The 16,975-nt window shown below is 34.5% G+C and overlaps 1 protein-coding gene across 10 annotated transcripts in view; it reads right to left on the reverse strand.

Moving 5' to 3' along the window:
* Window positions 1-16,975, reverse strand: part of ATF7IP (activating transcription factor 7 interacting protein) — a 114,883-nt gene that overhangs the window by 45,220 nt on the left and 52,688 nt on the right. For all 10 annotated transcript variants that reach the window (XM_060413383.1, XM_042247505.1, XM_060413385.1 and 7 more), the window contains 4 exons: window positions 14,443-15,929; window positions 5,916-5,999; window positions 4,389-4,534; window positions 2,814-2,951 (listed from right to left, as the gene is read on the reverse strand). In XM_060413383.1, coding sequence (XP_060269366.1) covers window positions 2,814-2,951; window positions 4,389-4,534; window positions 5,916-5,999; window positions 14,443-15,922 — 1,848 coding nt within the window. In that variant the 5' untranslated portion in view covers window positions 15,923-15,929. The remainder of the gene's footprint in view (window positions 1-2,813; window positions 2,952-4,388; window positions 4,535-5,915; window positions 6,000-14,442; window positions 15,930-16,975) is intronic.

Here is a 16,975-nt window from a genome sequence, read left to right on the forward strand (position 1 = left end):
CCAATAGAGAGAATATGAGTAAAGAGACAGATATTATATATTTTTAAACAAGTATAAATTCTGCAGCTGGAAGTACAATAACTGAAATTTAAGAAATTCACCAGAGAGATGGGAGGACAAGACTGTGAAAGAAAAGTTTTGTATACTTTTTTGTATAATAGGTATTAATTCAAGAGGTTAAGTTTAACCTCCAGAGTGATCACTAAGGAAAAAGTAAAAACTTTATAGAAAGAGAAAAATGAAGAGAGTTAAAATGGTTCACTAGAAAAAAATCACAAAAGAAGGTAATAATGTAGGAATTAAGGAACAAAAAAGGTGAAAGACAAGTAAAATGGTAGGACTAAATCTTTCTTTACCAGTAACTAAAGGTAAAGAGATGAAAAACTCTTCAATTAAAAGGCAGAGATTGGCAAAGTGGATAATAAATCATGACCCAACTCTACGCTGCCTACAAGACTTCATCAAAATGTAAAATTTCTGTGCATTAAAAGACATTATCAAGAGAGGAAAGTGAAAAGAAAACTTACAGAGTGGGTGAAATAGTCATAAATCATGTACTTCAAAGTATTCAATATCCAAAATATGTAAAGAACAGAAGAGAATTAACAAGCAGCATTTTAGAAAGATGAATACAATGCTTGAGAAGGACCAGTAAAGACGTAAAAAGCAGTACCAAAGTGGTCATGTAAAAGGCTGCTATTATAATCAAGGAACTGGGTAATGATGGCCTTGTAGAAAGTTAAAAGATATAAAAGACAGACTTTTATAAGAAATTTAAAAAGTTTTAATTTGGCAACTCATTGTGTATATGTGAAGTGATACAGAGGAATCAGTTTCCAAGAACTGAAAAACTGTGAATAAAAGGAACAATGGGAAGGTATTCCTTGAAGATTTTTCTAAGAATTCAAGAATTTTGAGTAAGGGGAACAATGTGCAAACTCCACAACATGACTTATTTGTGGAGAAGATGATTGGTTTGATGTTGGAAAGATTAAGATTCTAAGGCTACAAAGAAATATTCAAGTGCAAAGTCTTATTAAAAGTTAAAGACAGACTTGTAGCTTAAAAATATGAGAGTTAAAATCTCAGGTTCTAAAAGCACAAAATCATAGATGCAGCTATGGGAATGATAACAAACTATGAATGAAATTATTCTCTTAAATCTTCCAACATTTTCGGTTCTAATTCAACATTCTAAATAGTACTAGTAAAATAAAATGTAATGATTAGACAACACTATCACTAACTATATAAGGACCCGCTAAAGGTAAGAAACAGAAATAGTGTTGTCCTAAATGATGAATTATAAAATAACTATACAATTACCTTATTATTAACAAAGTCTCACTTTAAATAAAATTTACAATATGAAATTTTAAAAAATTAAACTTGTTGGCTGAGATATATAATTCCTAAAATCTAGTCACAGTTGCTTGCAATTTGCTTTCAACTGTGCAACTTTATTGTCATGAACCACTTCTCCCTTATTTAAGGCTCTATAAGTGGTTTTCAAGTCAGCATCTGAGACAATGCTTGTATTTCAGACAACCTATACCAAATAGAAACCACACATTCTCTTCTGATAGAATGAATGTACTGATGAAATTTCCCAGTTTCTTAATCTTGGAATCAAATTAATTACTAACGCATGCTACCATGTGCCCATTTCAACTAACCAGAAGCTGAATATAGATATATTCAATAAAAAATTAAAAGTAGCAATCATTCATAAACACAGACCAACAAACTAATGTCTTTAAAAATAAAATTCATTGGAGGAAATAGATTAATATAAAAAGAATCACAGCAAACATTATTTAGTACTTAACAGCATTTAGATGATGCCAGCCTCTCTTCACTGACTGAAAAAACACTGAAGATGCACTACTAAGATGATTTCTGAGGCTTGGCATGGGTTGATACACATCTCAAAAGTATGTTGAAGTCTGAACCCCAAGTATCAGAACACAAGCTTATCTGGAAATAGGTAACTATAGAGGTAATTACAGTTGACCCTTGAACAACATGGAGTTGAATCTTTTATTGAATATATCTATATTCAGCTTCTGGTCCAATTATACATGGAAATTTTTTTCAATAAATATACTATTCATATTTTCATTCTACAGATCTTTACATTGAGTGAGAGTCTGTGTTCAATTAGAGATCACCATAACTGAAATCAAAGGAACTAGGGTTTGAGTTCTGATTCTAACTGAACTGTTCACTGAGGTGGGTGAGTCATTTATGAATTTCTTCATTTTCTGAGGCAGGTACCAGTACACAGATTTTCAACTGCAGGCAGTGGGGACAGCACCTCTAACCCTTACACTGTCCAAAAGTCAACTATAGTTAAGATGAGGTCATACTAGAATAGTGTGGGTCCTCATCCAGAGTGACTAGTATCCCTAGAAAAGGGGGGAATTTGGAAGCAGACACACATACAGACACAAGCACTATGTGAAGATGGAGCCAGAAATCACAATGATACTTCCACAAGACAAGAAATGCCCAAGATTGTCAGTAAACCGTAGGAAGCTAGAGGAGACAAATGGAACAATTCTTTCTTACAGCCTGGTGGCAGCTTGACCTTGGGCTTTTAGCCTCCAAAACTATGACACACTACATTTCTGTTTTGGAAGTCACCCAGTTGATGGTATTTTTTTTAATGGCAGCCTGAGCAAACTAATAGAGATTCCTTTTATTCCTAATACTTAGAAGTTAAATATACTTTATTGTCAACTTGGAAAACATATACCAGAAAGTGAGTTATGAATATGATGACATGTGGATATGCAATTTACTGTACAAACCTGTAGTTCAGCAAGAACTGTTTTATGCCTCTTGTTACACTCAATCTTTTCCACTCGTGTTTTCAATTCTGCCAATGTCTTATCAAATACAGCACACTGCAGTGCACACAATTTTTCTTCCAGTAACCACTGTACAACCTAAAAATATATATTTCTTTGTTACAAAAAAGGAATTTCAAGCAAGCAGCAAACAGTAAATATTCTGAAGTACTAATAAGACAGTACTAATACATTAGCTAGTTTGTTTAAAAAAAATACTGGCATCCATAACACAATGATATCTGTTGAAATCCTCTACTTCTGCCTATATAGAATATCTACTATAACAGAATAAAATGTACTAAAAATAGAAAATTTCCAGAGGGTGAAATTTTTAAAACAATTTGAAATTGAAGTTTTAATGTTTTCCTCCCATACCCTCTATTGTGATTTAGGAAACAAGGTGAAGGACCAGATTTTAATATTTTCTAATCTGTTATAGGTGATATTTTTAGCAGACACTAAGAATCTCATTACACTACGAAATTTACTCACATTTTTTATATTTATCTCATTATGGACCCATAGAGAGGACACATGTTGTGTATCCACGGACCACAATCAAGTAACACTTTCCTAGAGGAGTAAACCCTCAGTATACACAGATGTTTTCAAAATCCTTTCACATAGCTATCTTCATATTTCTAATAGCTCTAAAAGAAAGACTAAACTGGTATTATTATCACCATATGATAAAAAGATCCGAGAGAAAAAAAGCCACTTTTTTACTGTCTCTCTGTTCCTTTCTCTAATGGGGATATTTACACTTTGAGTAGAAGAACATGGCCTAGGTTATTTATAATTTCACCATTAAATCTGTAAAATTCGAAAAATTAATTTCACCCACGTCTCCTATTCTTCTCTTAAAAAAAAGATTTGTCAACATTTATGAACACATTTTGAAAAATATATTAAATACTTCATATTTTCATTATTTCTATCTCTAGTCTAATACATATAGTGAGAAGCTTCCAATGCCTATACTTTAAATATTCCTTTTCCCTAGTCCTTCCAGAGCCTTGTTTATACCATTTTTAAATACTAAGCCTAAAATACATAACAAAGAGCTTAGAACGCAGGGACTTATAGTCATGAAACCAGCTTATGAAAAAAATTATAAAAGCTAAAATTGTTAACATATGAGACTCTAATGTTCCTACTAGAATGGAGTGTAGAAGGAAAAAAAAGCTGAAAACTGATGCTCAGTTTTGTATAAAGCAAATAAGAAGTCATAATTTCTCTCCCATTTTGATGATTATTATCATATCTTTAGAAAAACAAAAACAATTCAGCTTCAAAAGAGTCACAAGGAATTTTAGAATTAAATTAAGGGTAATAAGCCCAGTTCAGTTCAGTTCAATCGCTTAGTCGTGTCCGACTCTTTGCGACCCCATGAATCGCAGCATGCTTCAAGTTCTTTGTTTCTATGAGAAATCTGAATATGTCAATAAAATACAGAGTAAAGTCAAAAACCTAGAAGAATAAAGATGGTGGTGCCTTTTATTTAATATGGTTTTAACTTATAATCTCTAACACCTTTTGTAGCTTCTGGTTTATATCTCCTTTGGCTGTAATCTTTACTTGAAATTCTGCCTCATATTCCTCTTCCAAGTATCGCCGGCGTTTGGACTGTATATTGTCCATGTCCTCTGACTTAGAACGTTTTCTTCTAAAGAATTCACCTGAGAAGAAAAAGTAGATGTTTTTATTAAACACCAGTCAGATGCTTTTATTACAGATAGACTTTAATGTTTATTTTCCACCCTCAGGAAAATATTGTTTCTATCTACAAAACAGGATTCTCAATCATTTGCTTTTGTGATCAGAAAAGTTAGTAGATAGCTTTTAGCTTTAAACTTGAAGTGATTTTCAATATGCTAACTTCCTCTTGGCTAGAACTTCCTAATGGCTAAATAAGCAAATGGACGAACAACATGAACAAAGAACATTCTTTCCTCAAAATCTTCCCATTAGGATGGAAGATGAACTAACAATATGAGATCATCTTAAATTCATTCCTTTTAATAAATTCTATATACAATATGAATTCTGACAAAATAGAGCATTCATTCACAAGTCACAGATTTCTCAGTATGCATTCTCACATCGCATACTTCTACAACTGTGCATAGCTTTAAGTACTTAATTCTTTCCCCTCAGTAAAATTTTTTCCTCACTAAATTTAGGAAAAATTCTTCCTTGATCATTAGCCTTAGGAAAATAACATATCAACAGTTATTCTTAACATATCTTAAGAAATTGCAAATATATATTGATAAAAATAATAAAATTAATGTTATTAGGAAAGTAATTTGGTAAATAATAAATATTCAAAGACCTTCACTTAGAAATTTGCTTTAAATACTGACAACACTCATGAAATCATAAGCAAGTTTTATCTGGTTTCTTTTTGAATATGTAAGAAGGAAAATATTAAAATCTCCACACTTATTAAAGAAAAATGGCAGTATGTGACCATACATCTTCCTCTCTACCTCACCCTATGTCCATGTCTACATGCCTGATTTAGAGTCCAATTCTATTCCACAACTTCTCTTGTATTATAACTTATACAGGCACAGATGGAGAGCAGTAAGACAGAGAGTTACAGAATACCAATTTCTTGACTTCTGGTCCAGTGATCTTTCCGTAAACCTAATGACATTCAGTAACACTGTTTTCCCCTTCCCACAAAGCTTAAGAACTTTAAATAAACTGAGATACCTACTTTCATTTGCCATATCACCTCAGATAAAATTCCTATAGGCCCATGACCTAAAAGAAAATCTAAACTTCTCTCAAGATATTCAGATAGTACCTTACTAAATAGTAAGCTTAAATCTTTCTTATGGAACAATGGAAAGAATAAGCAAAACAATAAAGCACATGAAATAATTAACACCTTCAAAGATAGTTGAGTTAACCATCAACAAAATGATTTTACTATGGCTTACTTAAACTGAAAAATTTTACAATCATTTCATGGACAGAAGAGTATTTTCTACAGCCTTAAAAGCAGAAACAACTTTTAAAACAATTTCAGGTTTGCTTGTACATGCTTACTTTTCTCAGAAGGTCTTTCATCTTCACGTATTACTTGCTCTTCCTCCTCAGGTTTGCTGTCCTTTTCATTGCTTTCTATTTGTTCTGTAACAAAAATAGAAAAGGAAAATTTCTTCCAATATAATTTATCAACAGTTCATAATAATTTACATTTTTGGTATAATTATGCAGCTAATGATATTTTATGAAATCAGTCTCAAAATGTAAAATATTGGGAATAAAAAAAGGAGCACGAACCGGTGGAAATCAATGACCAAGTCTAGCTTTAAATGTTCTTGCAAGTATATAATAAACTCTTAACATGGAAAAAAAAAATATCGATTTTAAAACAAAATATCTTAATACTTTACCATCATCAATAGATGTGAAAACAGCTACTACAGTGCATTTAGACTCCTTTATATTCAGTTATTAAAACTAAAGCATTAGTTGTGACTAATTACAAAAAAATACAAAAAAAAAAATCACAAATTACTGACAAACTCAAAACACCTAATATTTTTGACCAGATAGGCTGAATCACTATTTTAATGGTTATGGACAGGTGAAGTCTATCCTAAAGATATCTTTTATCCTATAGATTAAAAAAAAGTTTTACTGAAAAGTATTAGCTACTTCAATACCAGTGCCAACAACTAAATTAGCTAGGTGCTTGACATACATTACTTCTTATCCTCCAAATAATCCTACACTATAAACAGTATTCAGAGAAGGCAATGACAGCCCACTCCAGTATTCTTGCCTGGAGAATCTCATGGACAGAAGAGCCTGGCTGGCTTCACAAAGAATAGAACATGACTGAAGCCATGTAGCACAAGTAATTTTCACAAGAGGCATATAAAAGCTAACAATTAAAGAATGCGACCAAAAAGTATTTATAAAGATATCTATATAACTGCAATGTTATAACAAAGAAAATTCCAGAGGCACCAGGAATGGCCTTTGGTCAATCAATTTATAGCTCCTCAACTAACTTAAACATTTAGGGGAGAAGAACTAATCACTAATAAACTTGGGTTCTATTTTTCTCCCTTATATCCTTTAGCTTCAATAAAACATGCCATATTTCATCATATACTGCAACCAAAATTAAATAAGCAATGATGTGCATATAGCACTATATAAAGATTCTGATAAAGCATTTCTGCTTCAAACACCAGGATTTTAGTTTCAACAGCCCTGAGTAGTGTGTGTATGTGTGTTAGTCGCTCAGTTGTGTCCAACTTGTGATCCCATGGACTGACTATAGCCCACCAGGCTCCTTTGTCCATGGAATTCTCCAGGCAATAATACTAAGTAGAAGCTGAGGTTAAAAAAAAAAAAAAAAAAGAATTTTTAGGTGAAAATAGGCAAAGATGAGGATCATTGATGAATCTATTACAATATTTTTCACACTAAGATATTAAAACAATAAATCTGTAAAATGTGACAGTAGTAAAACAAGAATGTTGATACAATATATACAAAGATTACTGAGACTATTTTTAAACTTTAACATGAGTATTAGAAAATTAACTTCCCATTTACCACCCTATGCTCATGAGAAATGTTTTTAAGATTTCACCCCTGAACCTCAGTTCAATGAAATGAAAGTTTTGTTTTGCTCCCTTGCAGACTACACACTCATTACAAAGCATTTACTATATTTACTTTTCCAAGTTTTCCTGTCTTTAATACTAAGGGTGGTGACTCCCATAGTTTCCTAGTTTCCAGAGTAACTGGGTTGCTTAAGATTAAGATTTACCTAGTCTTTATTCAGCAAACCATCATACCACCAAAGGACAAAATTAGCCTTGTAACTTCAATCGGTCAGAAAACAGCAGAGTAAACTGGCCTGGTTTGGTCTGCCTCTCTTATGTGTATGTTACTCTCCCTCTTCTCTGAGAGAGATGTCAAGCTGAGCTTGCAATTCCTTGATTTTATTCAAAAAACTCCTCTTATCATCCAATTCCCATTTTCCAGATATGTTTAGAAGATGTGACTATATTCTCACTACTTAAACACTTATTAGGACTTAAACATAGCCAAAGATAATTAAAATTTAGGCTCGCGTTTGACTTAATAAAGAATTTGGGATTAAAAAAAATGGTATTAACAGTATCTACAGAAAGGAGTAAGGCCCTATCTTTCTTTTGGAGTTATAGTTTATTATAAAGTATGTTCGGTTGAACGCTCACAGGCACCTTATTGACACTCTGAAGTCAGTGAATTTGGAAAAGGCAATAACCCAGGGAGAAAAAACCATACTGTTATGAACTTGAGGGTTCTCAGGGGACGGGCTCTTCAGTATTATCCAGTAGCAGAGCCACTAGCCACACGTGGCTACTGAGCACTTCAAATGTGGCGAGTCCAAACTGAGACTGCAGGAGTAAAACACAAACTGGATTTTGAGGACTTTGTAAGAAAAAGAAGAATACCTTATTTTAAAATGTTGATTACATGTTGTGAAAGTTGCTCAGTTGTGTCTGACTCCTTTAATTTTTTTTGTTGTTATTGTTCACAAAGCCTAGACAGAATCTAAGTGAACTTGCATCAACTCAGAATAATAATCAAAAGCCTATGTACACAGACAGGTTTATATATAACTTAGAGTAGGTTCTGGGATTCCTAAAACTTATCCAAATACTTAGGTTAAGACTGTTTTTGATTTTTAGAAGCTGTCCTCATCCACAATTTCTGCTGTAATCTCTCCCATCTTGAGTATAGCCTCATATATTGACATGCTTTCATATGCATTTCCATCTGTGGTATTCTTTTCTTTCAACCACATGAGACAGTAAATTAAGAGCAGGTACCAAAACTTGTAATTTTGGTAATCCTAAAAACCTTGGGAAAGAGCTGAGACAAATCTTTCTGATGAGAGTTATCTTTAATATAATTCACTTAAATTATGGTAGAAAACTGTGTTGTAGAGGATAAGAAGACACAATTTATATCAGGGGTTACTTCCCCATTTTTAGAATTACATGGAATAGAACTTTATTCCAAAAAAATATGGAGAAAACCATTGCCCTGGGTCAGACCTGACAAACATTTTCTGTAAATGGTCAAAACATAAGTATTTTCAATCTTGTGGGCTCTATGGTCTCTGACACAACTGGTCGATTCTGTACTTACCATGGGAACTACTGATAAAAAAATATGTAGCACATAAACAAATAGATGTGGCTATGTTCCAACAGAACTTTATTAACCAAAACAGTTAGGGCTTATCAGTCATAGTCTGCCAACTCCCCACCTTAGATGAATGGCCCTATGAGAAACACTTAAAACAAAAAGTTCCTACAGACTAACTACAGACAATATAATCCACACACACAAAAAAAAATTGGGCAAAGAAGATAAAACAAGCAATTTATAGATACTAGGAACATAAATCGGAGAAGGCGATGGCACCCCACTCCAGTACTCTTGCCTGGAAAACCCCATGGATGGAGGAGCCTGGTGGGCTGCAGTCCATGGAGTCGCAAAGAGTTGGACACGACTGAGCAACTTCACTTTCACTTTTCACCTTCATGCACTGGAGAAGGAATGGCAACCTACTCCAGTGTTCTTGCCTGGAGAATCCCAGGGACGGGGGAGCCTGGTGGGCTGCCGTCTATGGGGTCGCACAGAGTCAGACACGACTGAAGTGACTTAGCAGCAGCAGCAGCAGGAACATAAATAGCCAATGTAAAGGTCAATCTCACAAGACATATTAAATGTCAGAAAAATGTGGTATTACTGGTAAAATATATTTTCCAGAACATTTTTAAAGGCTTCATTTAACTAATACAAATTTCCAAATAATGTATCTTCCACAGTAAGTTTTTGCACTCCCTTTTAAAGCAAAACTGGGGGGCAAAGTTACATTCTATTATCTTCAATTCTTCCTTTCTCTCTGAAATTCAAATAGGCTTTCAACTCCACTACCCCTTGTCAAGGTGACAGATGATTTCCAGGTCATTAAATATTTCTCTTCCACCTTAACTAAACAAACAGCAGCATTTGATACATACATAGAGCTAGTTCTTCCTTCCTTCTCAGAACATTCTTTACTTGACTTTCTAAGACAACAAAATCTCCTAATTTTCTTTCTAGCTGAAGCTCTTTCTTGGTACTCTTTGCTGGTTCTTTCTCATCTCCCCAGTCTCTAATCACTGGACTACAAAGAGCTCAGTTCTTGGACCTCCTCTCACTCACTTATACTCACTCTGAGCTGATTTCAACTCTGACTGGACATCAACTAATGTCTATATGATCATATAGACATTATCTATGTGTGCATGCTTAGTCATGTCCAAATCTCTGAGAACTCAAGAAGCGCAGTCTGCCATGCTCCTCTGTCCATGGAATTTTCCAATCAAGAATACTGGAGTGGGATGCCATTTCCTACTCCAGCCATATGGTAATGTATCTACTCCTAATTATTCCTAGACAGTCCAAGCCTCTGCCCTAACATGGGCAACAACAGCCATTTAAATCTGACCTTACTCTCACATTTCCCTTTCCAAAACTTGTTTTATCTTTGATCTTCCTCAACTTCTTGATAAAAAAATGCTGCAACTTCCACACCAATGTATAGGAATATGAGGTTCCATAAAGAAAATCCGAATAGGTATGAATATTAATGGGCTGAGATAATAAAGAATTTTAGCTGAATACAGTAAACAGTGAAAACAAATTAACAATAATTTTAACTGCCTAAACCATGGCAATTCTATCACTTTCCCTAAAGCAAAATTAGAAATCTTAAATTCTATTCCCATGCAATTATCCTGATTAGCATTTATGATCACTTAATTTATCTTATAAATTAGGATGAGATTAATTTATAAATAAATTAACTGAAGATGAGATGGTGGATGGCATCACCAACTCGATGGACATGAGTCTGAGTAACCTCCGGGAGTTGGTGATGGACAGGGAAGCCTGGCGTGCTGCAGTCCATAGGGTTGCAAAGAGTCGGACATGACTGTGTGACTGAACCGAACTGAATTTATCTTAAGGATTCAGCAAAGAGGGAAAAATAAATCAATCAGATATTTTTAAAATATGAAATAATATCTGGAAGGAAATTATGTCAGAACTTAGTATAAAATCTTATTTACTCTAAAACAGATTATTCTCCTCAAAAATATTAAGAAATAACAATGTTTAAAGAATTTTAAAAAGCCAAGTAGTCAGAAGAGCTCTCCCTTTCATTTCTCCATAAGAAACAGAATGATAAAGGCAAAAACGGAGGAAAAATTTGAGAATGCAGTAGCTTGAAAGCTAAGGAAAATCTCAAGAGGGAGGGATTGTTATTAAGAGATCATTTAAGTATGAGAATAAAATTTAAAAAAAGGATGTCCCTGGATTCAACAACAGGAGCATCAACGTCACTCCACTGAGAAAAATTAAGTAGGAGGCTGCTGCTGCTAAGTTATTTCAGTCATGTCCGACTCTGTGCAACATGGAAATCACAATTCAACTAAGTTAGAGAGTAAATAGGAAGAGATGAAACTGTGCTAGCTTTGTTAACGTAACCTGAAGAGTGGCACTGAAGGACAGGAAAGATGGAACAGTAGCTCCAGGAGAGTATAGTGTGGAAAATACATGAAAGGTACAACTAATGTGTATACCTCCTCTAGTGTTGCTGTAATGTTCCCACAGAGAAACCTTTCTTTTCCTAGTCTTTTTACACAGACTATGATTCTAAACATTTAGTATCAGTTATTATACAGTAGGAATAGCTGCAATCATTTGTTAGGTTTTTCTATCTTGTAAACCTGAAACAGCTTTTCTATTTGCTTTCTGATATCATTCATTATTTTTTATTGATGCTAATATACATCACAACTGCTACATTTAAAACAAATTTGCTAAAGAAGTGTCTGAAATAATAAGAGTTTTATGTTTTCCTACTAGTACAGCCACAAGCATTAGTACTTAGAGGGAAAAGCCAGATTTACAATTCTGTGTTCTGAAAATACTAAAAAGTAGTCAAGAATAAAGAATCTGAAGAAAGTAATACCTCGACAGATGAACAGCAACAAATACGACATGAAACAGATTCTACCACCACATAAAAAGAACAAAGAACAGATAAGAAACTATACTTTAATCTACAATAACAAAATTTCCTTTGGATCCAGGGACAGAAAATAAAAGTTCAGTTACTAGCTAAGAAATTAAATCTATTACTAAACTTACTCTGTTAACAGCATACAACCAAATAAAAGTCTAAAAGTAAGTAACCAAAAATAAACCCAACTCTGAATTTTCAAAGTATGCAATAGGGGTAGCTTAATATTCATCTTGCTGCATTTAACAGCACTGTGTGGGAGGGATAGTCTCCAATAGTCTAGATTCTGGAATAAAGGTAAAACGTATAAACCCATTAAAGCTTCAATTTGCTCTTTCTTATATTCACTAACAAAAGGTACTTTTAATACTACTCTCTCTATACTAGCTGAGAAATGAGTGACGTTCACCCTAAACACTGTTACTTATTATCTTTCCAAAATGTAAATTTGATCATGTTATTCTCCTCTCCTTGAACTCATTCAATGGTTCCCCAGTGTTAGTATGTTTCGGCATTATATGCAAGGTCCTCCATGACATACTTTTCTTTATATTACTTAAAATATTCTTATATTTCTTATATTATGAATTACTTACTTAATTCCACAAACATTTACTGAGCACTACCTGTGACCCAAGCATTATTTTGGCCTGATTATGATGGCTCAGAGCAGAAGTGATAGCAGTGAAGATGATGTGAAGAGACTACATTCTAGACCTATTGTGCAGGCAGCAACAACAGGATTTCCTGACAGACTGGGTATGGAACATGAACCAAACAAAAAAAGAATCGTTCCAAGATCTTTGACCTGAGCAAGTAGGATGGAATTGCAATTAAGAGGGATTATCTTCATTAAAACTCTATGTTACACAGATAGTGAAAGGAAAGTGCTTCCCTGAATACATCTATATCTCATAAAGTTACTCTCCTCTAAACTCCCAGCCTACCAATTTAACATTATTACTGTATTCACAACCTTGTATTTAATGGCCTGTGGTTTAATTCTTGTCAGAATCCTCAGGGCAAGTAATAAATTTTACCTTTAAATCACCAAGCCAAGAAGAACCTGGCCTTTCTATATATACAGGTTTAATAAATGAATGAATGCTCTTTGGAAATAAAGTCACCTTTAATAAGGGGAAAGTTTCTATCTCCAAAAGAAATGTAAGTATGATATACTGGGGTGGGGTGGGGGAATCCTGTGTCTTGCCTCTTTTTTTCCTTCAAACAAACTAAAACCAAATGCTGTGTTTCTTATTACAAGGTCACTCCACTCACAGGGCTCTAAGGCTAAGAGAATGTGACACAATGGAAACATAAAGGTACTCATGCCAGTCTGAAAGTAACTGAGAAAGTTTCACATGGGAATGATGCTTGAGTTTGACCATGAAAGCAAAGTAGGATTTTCTCATTCTCCCTTTTTCTCTAGCAATAACAAGACAAGCATTGACCAAATCATGAAGTTTATACAGTTTTTATACAAGGAGTCTGAAATGATCCTAAAAGTAATAGGGATCTAACCAAAGAGAGGAACATAATCAAATGAGATTTAAGTTAATAGAAAATGATCATTTAGAAAATGAATCAAACATTAGGTAGAATCTAGAATGCTTAGGAAGCAAATGGATAGTCTTTATCAAACATAATTATGCCTCCAGGTTTCTGAATTCCAGCAATGATGGTATCATTCCCTGGACAAAGAATATTAAAAAAATCAGATTTCAATTGGAAAATTGTAAAATGGAATTTGTCACACTTGAAAAAAATAAATTAAATGTAGGCTTTTATAATAGATTCAAAATTATTCAGTTGGTAAATGATAGCAAGAACAACTTTTAGAATTTTGATTAATTATGTACTGGAAATTGTTATATCACAGTGTTATATTGGTCCATCTTATCTCTATTTCCAGTCTACAAGATTCTTATGAGCAAGTGTAATATTTTCTACGTTTTTTAATCTCCCTTCTCAGAACTTTACATAATGCTGCTCTCAGAGTGCATCTTTGTTAATTCTGAATTCTGTGAAGTTAAGAACCTGTCAAGTTTAGAGAGTATTCTGCTGCTGCTGCTGCTGCTGCTGCTGCTAAGTCGCTTCAGTCCTGTCCGACTCTGTGCGACCCCTTAGACGGCAGCCCACGAGGCTCCCCCGTCCCTGGGATTCTCCAGGCAAGAACACTGGAGTGGGTTGCCATTTCCTTCTCCAATGCATGAAAGTGAAAAGTGAAAGTGAAGTTGCTCAGTCATGTCCGACTCTTAGCGACCCCATGGACTGCAGCCTTCCAGGCTCCTCCATCCATGGGGTTTTCCAGGCAAGAGTACTGGAGTGGGGTGCCATCGCCTTCTCCAAAGAGCATATTCTAGTTACCACCATTCTCAACTTCCTCCGTAACTAAAAGAAACTTAAAACTTTATGAGAATGTTTAACTAAGCAGTTTATTAAAGCTAATCAAAATCTTTAAAAGATAAATAATAGGCTAACCTGGAGAGCATGTCTCATTTTGTGATATAACTTCAGACTCATCCTTTTCACCCGAGATATCCTCTTCATCAGAGAGGACCAAGAAGGCTTCTTTTGGCAAGCTCTCACTACTTTCTTGTTTAGATGGTGAACCAAAAGAACCTTCCATCTTTTCTTCCAAATCTGGATTTGACTCATCAATTGGAAGGAGAGAAGCTTTAGAAAAGCAAGTGAGTTCATCTTCAGCAGGTGCAAGCTTTTCCAAAATAGGAATGATTTCATCTGTCTCCATAGAATCTGTATTTTCTAGGATATTCTCATTTTTGTCATCTTTTATAACATCTTCACTAATGGTTTCTATAAGGTCTGCAGAATTTTCTTCTTCATTCTTTTCACTGTGGTCAATCTCCACACTGCTAGATATAGCCTCCTCTCCAAGAGCAGATTCTGTGATTGTATCTTCTTCTAACTTCTTTTCAGGAGACAGATCTGAACAAATAATTGTATCATCTGTTTCAAGAGCTTCTGCATCAGCATCACTATTACTATCAGCTTTATTTTTCTCATCAAATGAGAAAACTTGATCTAACTTTTCATTGTCTCTATTTTGTTGAAGAAAATCATCACCATTATTGCTATTGGGCTCTGTACTATCAGTTTCAGGAACTGGTTCACAGGCTGGTACCGAACTTGGGTCAAAGGTGGGGTCAAAGGCTGTCTCAGAAGTTGGTTCGTCAGAGGCTGGATTACCAGAGGCTGAATCACCAAAAGCTGGATCACTAGAAGTCAGATCACCAGAGCCTGGATCATCAGAGGCCAGTGATTCAGAGGCAAGATCATGAGAGGCCAGATCATCACACGCTGAATCATTGGAGACTGGTTCAGTGGAGACTGACTCACCAGGGACTGGTTCACTGGAGACCAGTTCATTAGAAACTGGCTCACTGGAGACCAGTTCACTGGAGACTGTTTCACCAGAGGCAAGATCTCCAGAGATAGGGTCACCAGAAGCAGGATCACCAGAGGTTAATGTTTCAGAGGCCAGGTCTCCAGAGACAGAATCTCCAGACCCCAGACCTCCAGTAGCCAGATCAGAAGCTGGATCACCAGAAGATGGTTCAGCAGTCAGTTTAGAGGCTAGATCTGGACTTACATTATTGGCAGACAAAGGTTCACACTTTAAGTCATCATCCTGCTTGCTTTTTACATGAACATTTAAGGTACAGGGTGTTTCTTTCCATTCTGCTTTGCTTTTTTCAGGGTCAAAACAAAGATCCTCAATGCCATTCACCTCTTCCTTGTCATTAAGATAGTCCATATTTTCCAAAGGTGAGGTTGGGTCCAAATCTCCATTTTCATGGTTGCCATTTAACAGCTTGACATCAGTTTTCAATAGTTCTTCCTTGACCTTGTACACTGCTTCAAGTTGCTGACGATCACTCACTCTCATTGTTTTTCGAGCCTTAAAGACTTTTTTTTGAGGTTCTTCTATACTATCCATTTTGAATCTTTAAAAAAAGAAAAAAAAAAAAAAGAAAGAGTTTAACAATTGAAACCAAAGCCACCTAAATATAGACTTATTGCAAATTGATCTTAGAAGCAAGCACCACTTTATGTAATTTTAAAGTAATTATAGAAAGCATACTTATTTATGCTAATTATAATACTGTGTATTAATTTTTATATTTATTGAATTTATATAACATAAAATTGATAATAGGTACAGTTCATAAGAGATCAATTACCAGGCAATGTTAGGGGGAAAGTGACTAATTTCTAGTTTTCATTCTCAGTAAGCTAATGGATTCACAGAGTATGGAGGAGAGAGCGTTAAAAAAGTACATGAAGTAAAAGGTAGTTGTCATAGGAATAATAAGAGAATGAAAGCAGTAGAGGAATGGGGGAGAGGTATAGAGGTAGGGGAAAAAAGAAAGGAGAATTAAGGAACATAAAAAAATATTACATTTGTAACCAGAAATATATAAATAACTATTAACATATTAATAACAGATTACTATCTAGAAAGTGAAAAGACAACTCACAATAGAAGAAAATACAGTTAACCCTTGAACAAATGTGGTTTGAACTTCAGGGGTCCTCTTAAACTTGGAATTTTTTTTGATACATACATACTATACTACTACCTGACCCACTGTTGGTTGAACCTGCAGGTACAAAGGGCTAACTATAAAGTTACATGAGGATTTTCAACTGTACAGGGGTTCAGCACCCCTAGTTCCTACATTTTTCAAGGGTCAACTGTATTTGCAAATCATATATTTGCAAATAATATATCTGATAAGAGACTTACATCTGGAAAATGAAAATACTATTGCAATCAACAACAACAAAAAAAAAACTTAAAAATGGGCAACAAAATTGAACAGACATTTCTCTGAAAGATATAAAAAAAGACAATAAGCAATTAACATAAACAGATGCCTCACATCATTTAGTCATCAGAGAAATGCAAATCAAAACCAAAATGAGGTAACATCTCACACACACCAGGATGGCTATTATCAAAAGAAATAATGAGTGTCAGTTAAGAATG

Source organism: Ovis aries, chromosome 3, assembly GCF_016772045.2.
Source record: "Ovis aries strain OAR_USU_Benz2616 breed Rambouillet chromosome 3, ARS-UI_Ramb_v3.0, whole genome shotgun sequence".
Classification (NCBI taxonomy): Eukaryota; Metazoa; Chordata; class Mammalia; order Artiodactyla; family Bovidae; genus Ovis; species Ovis aries.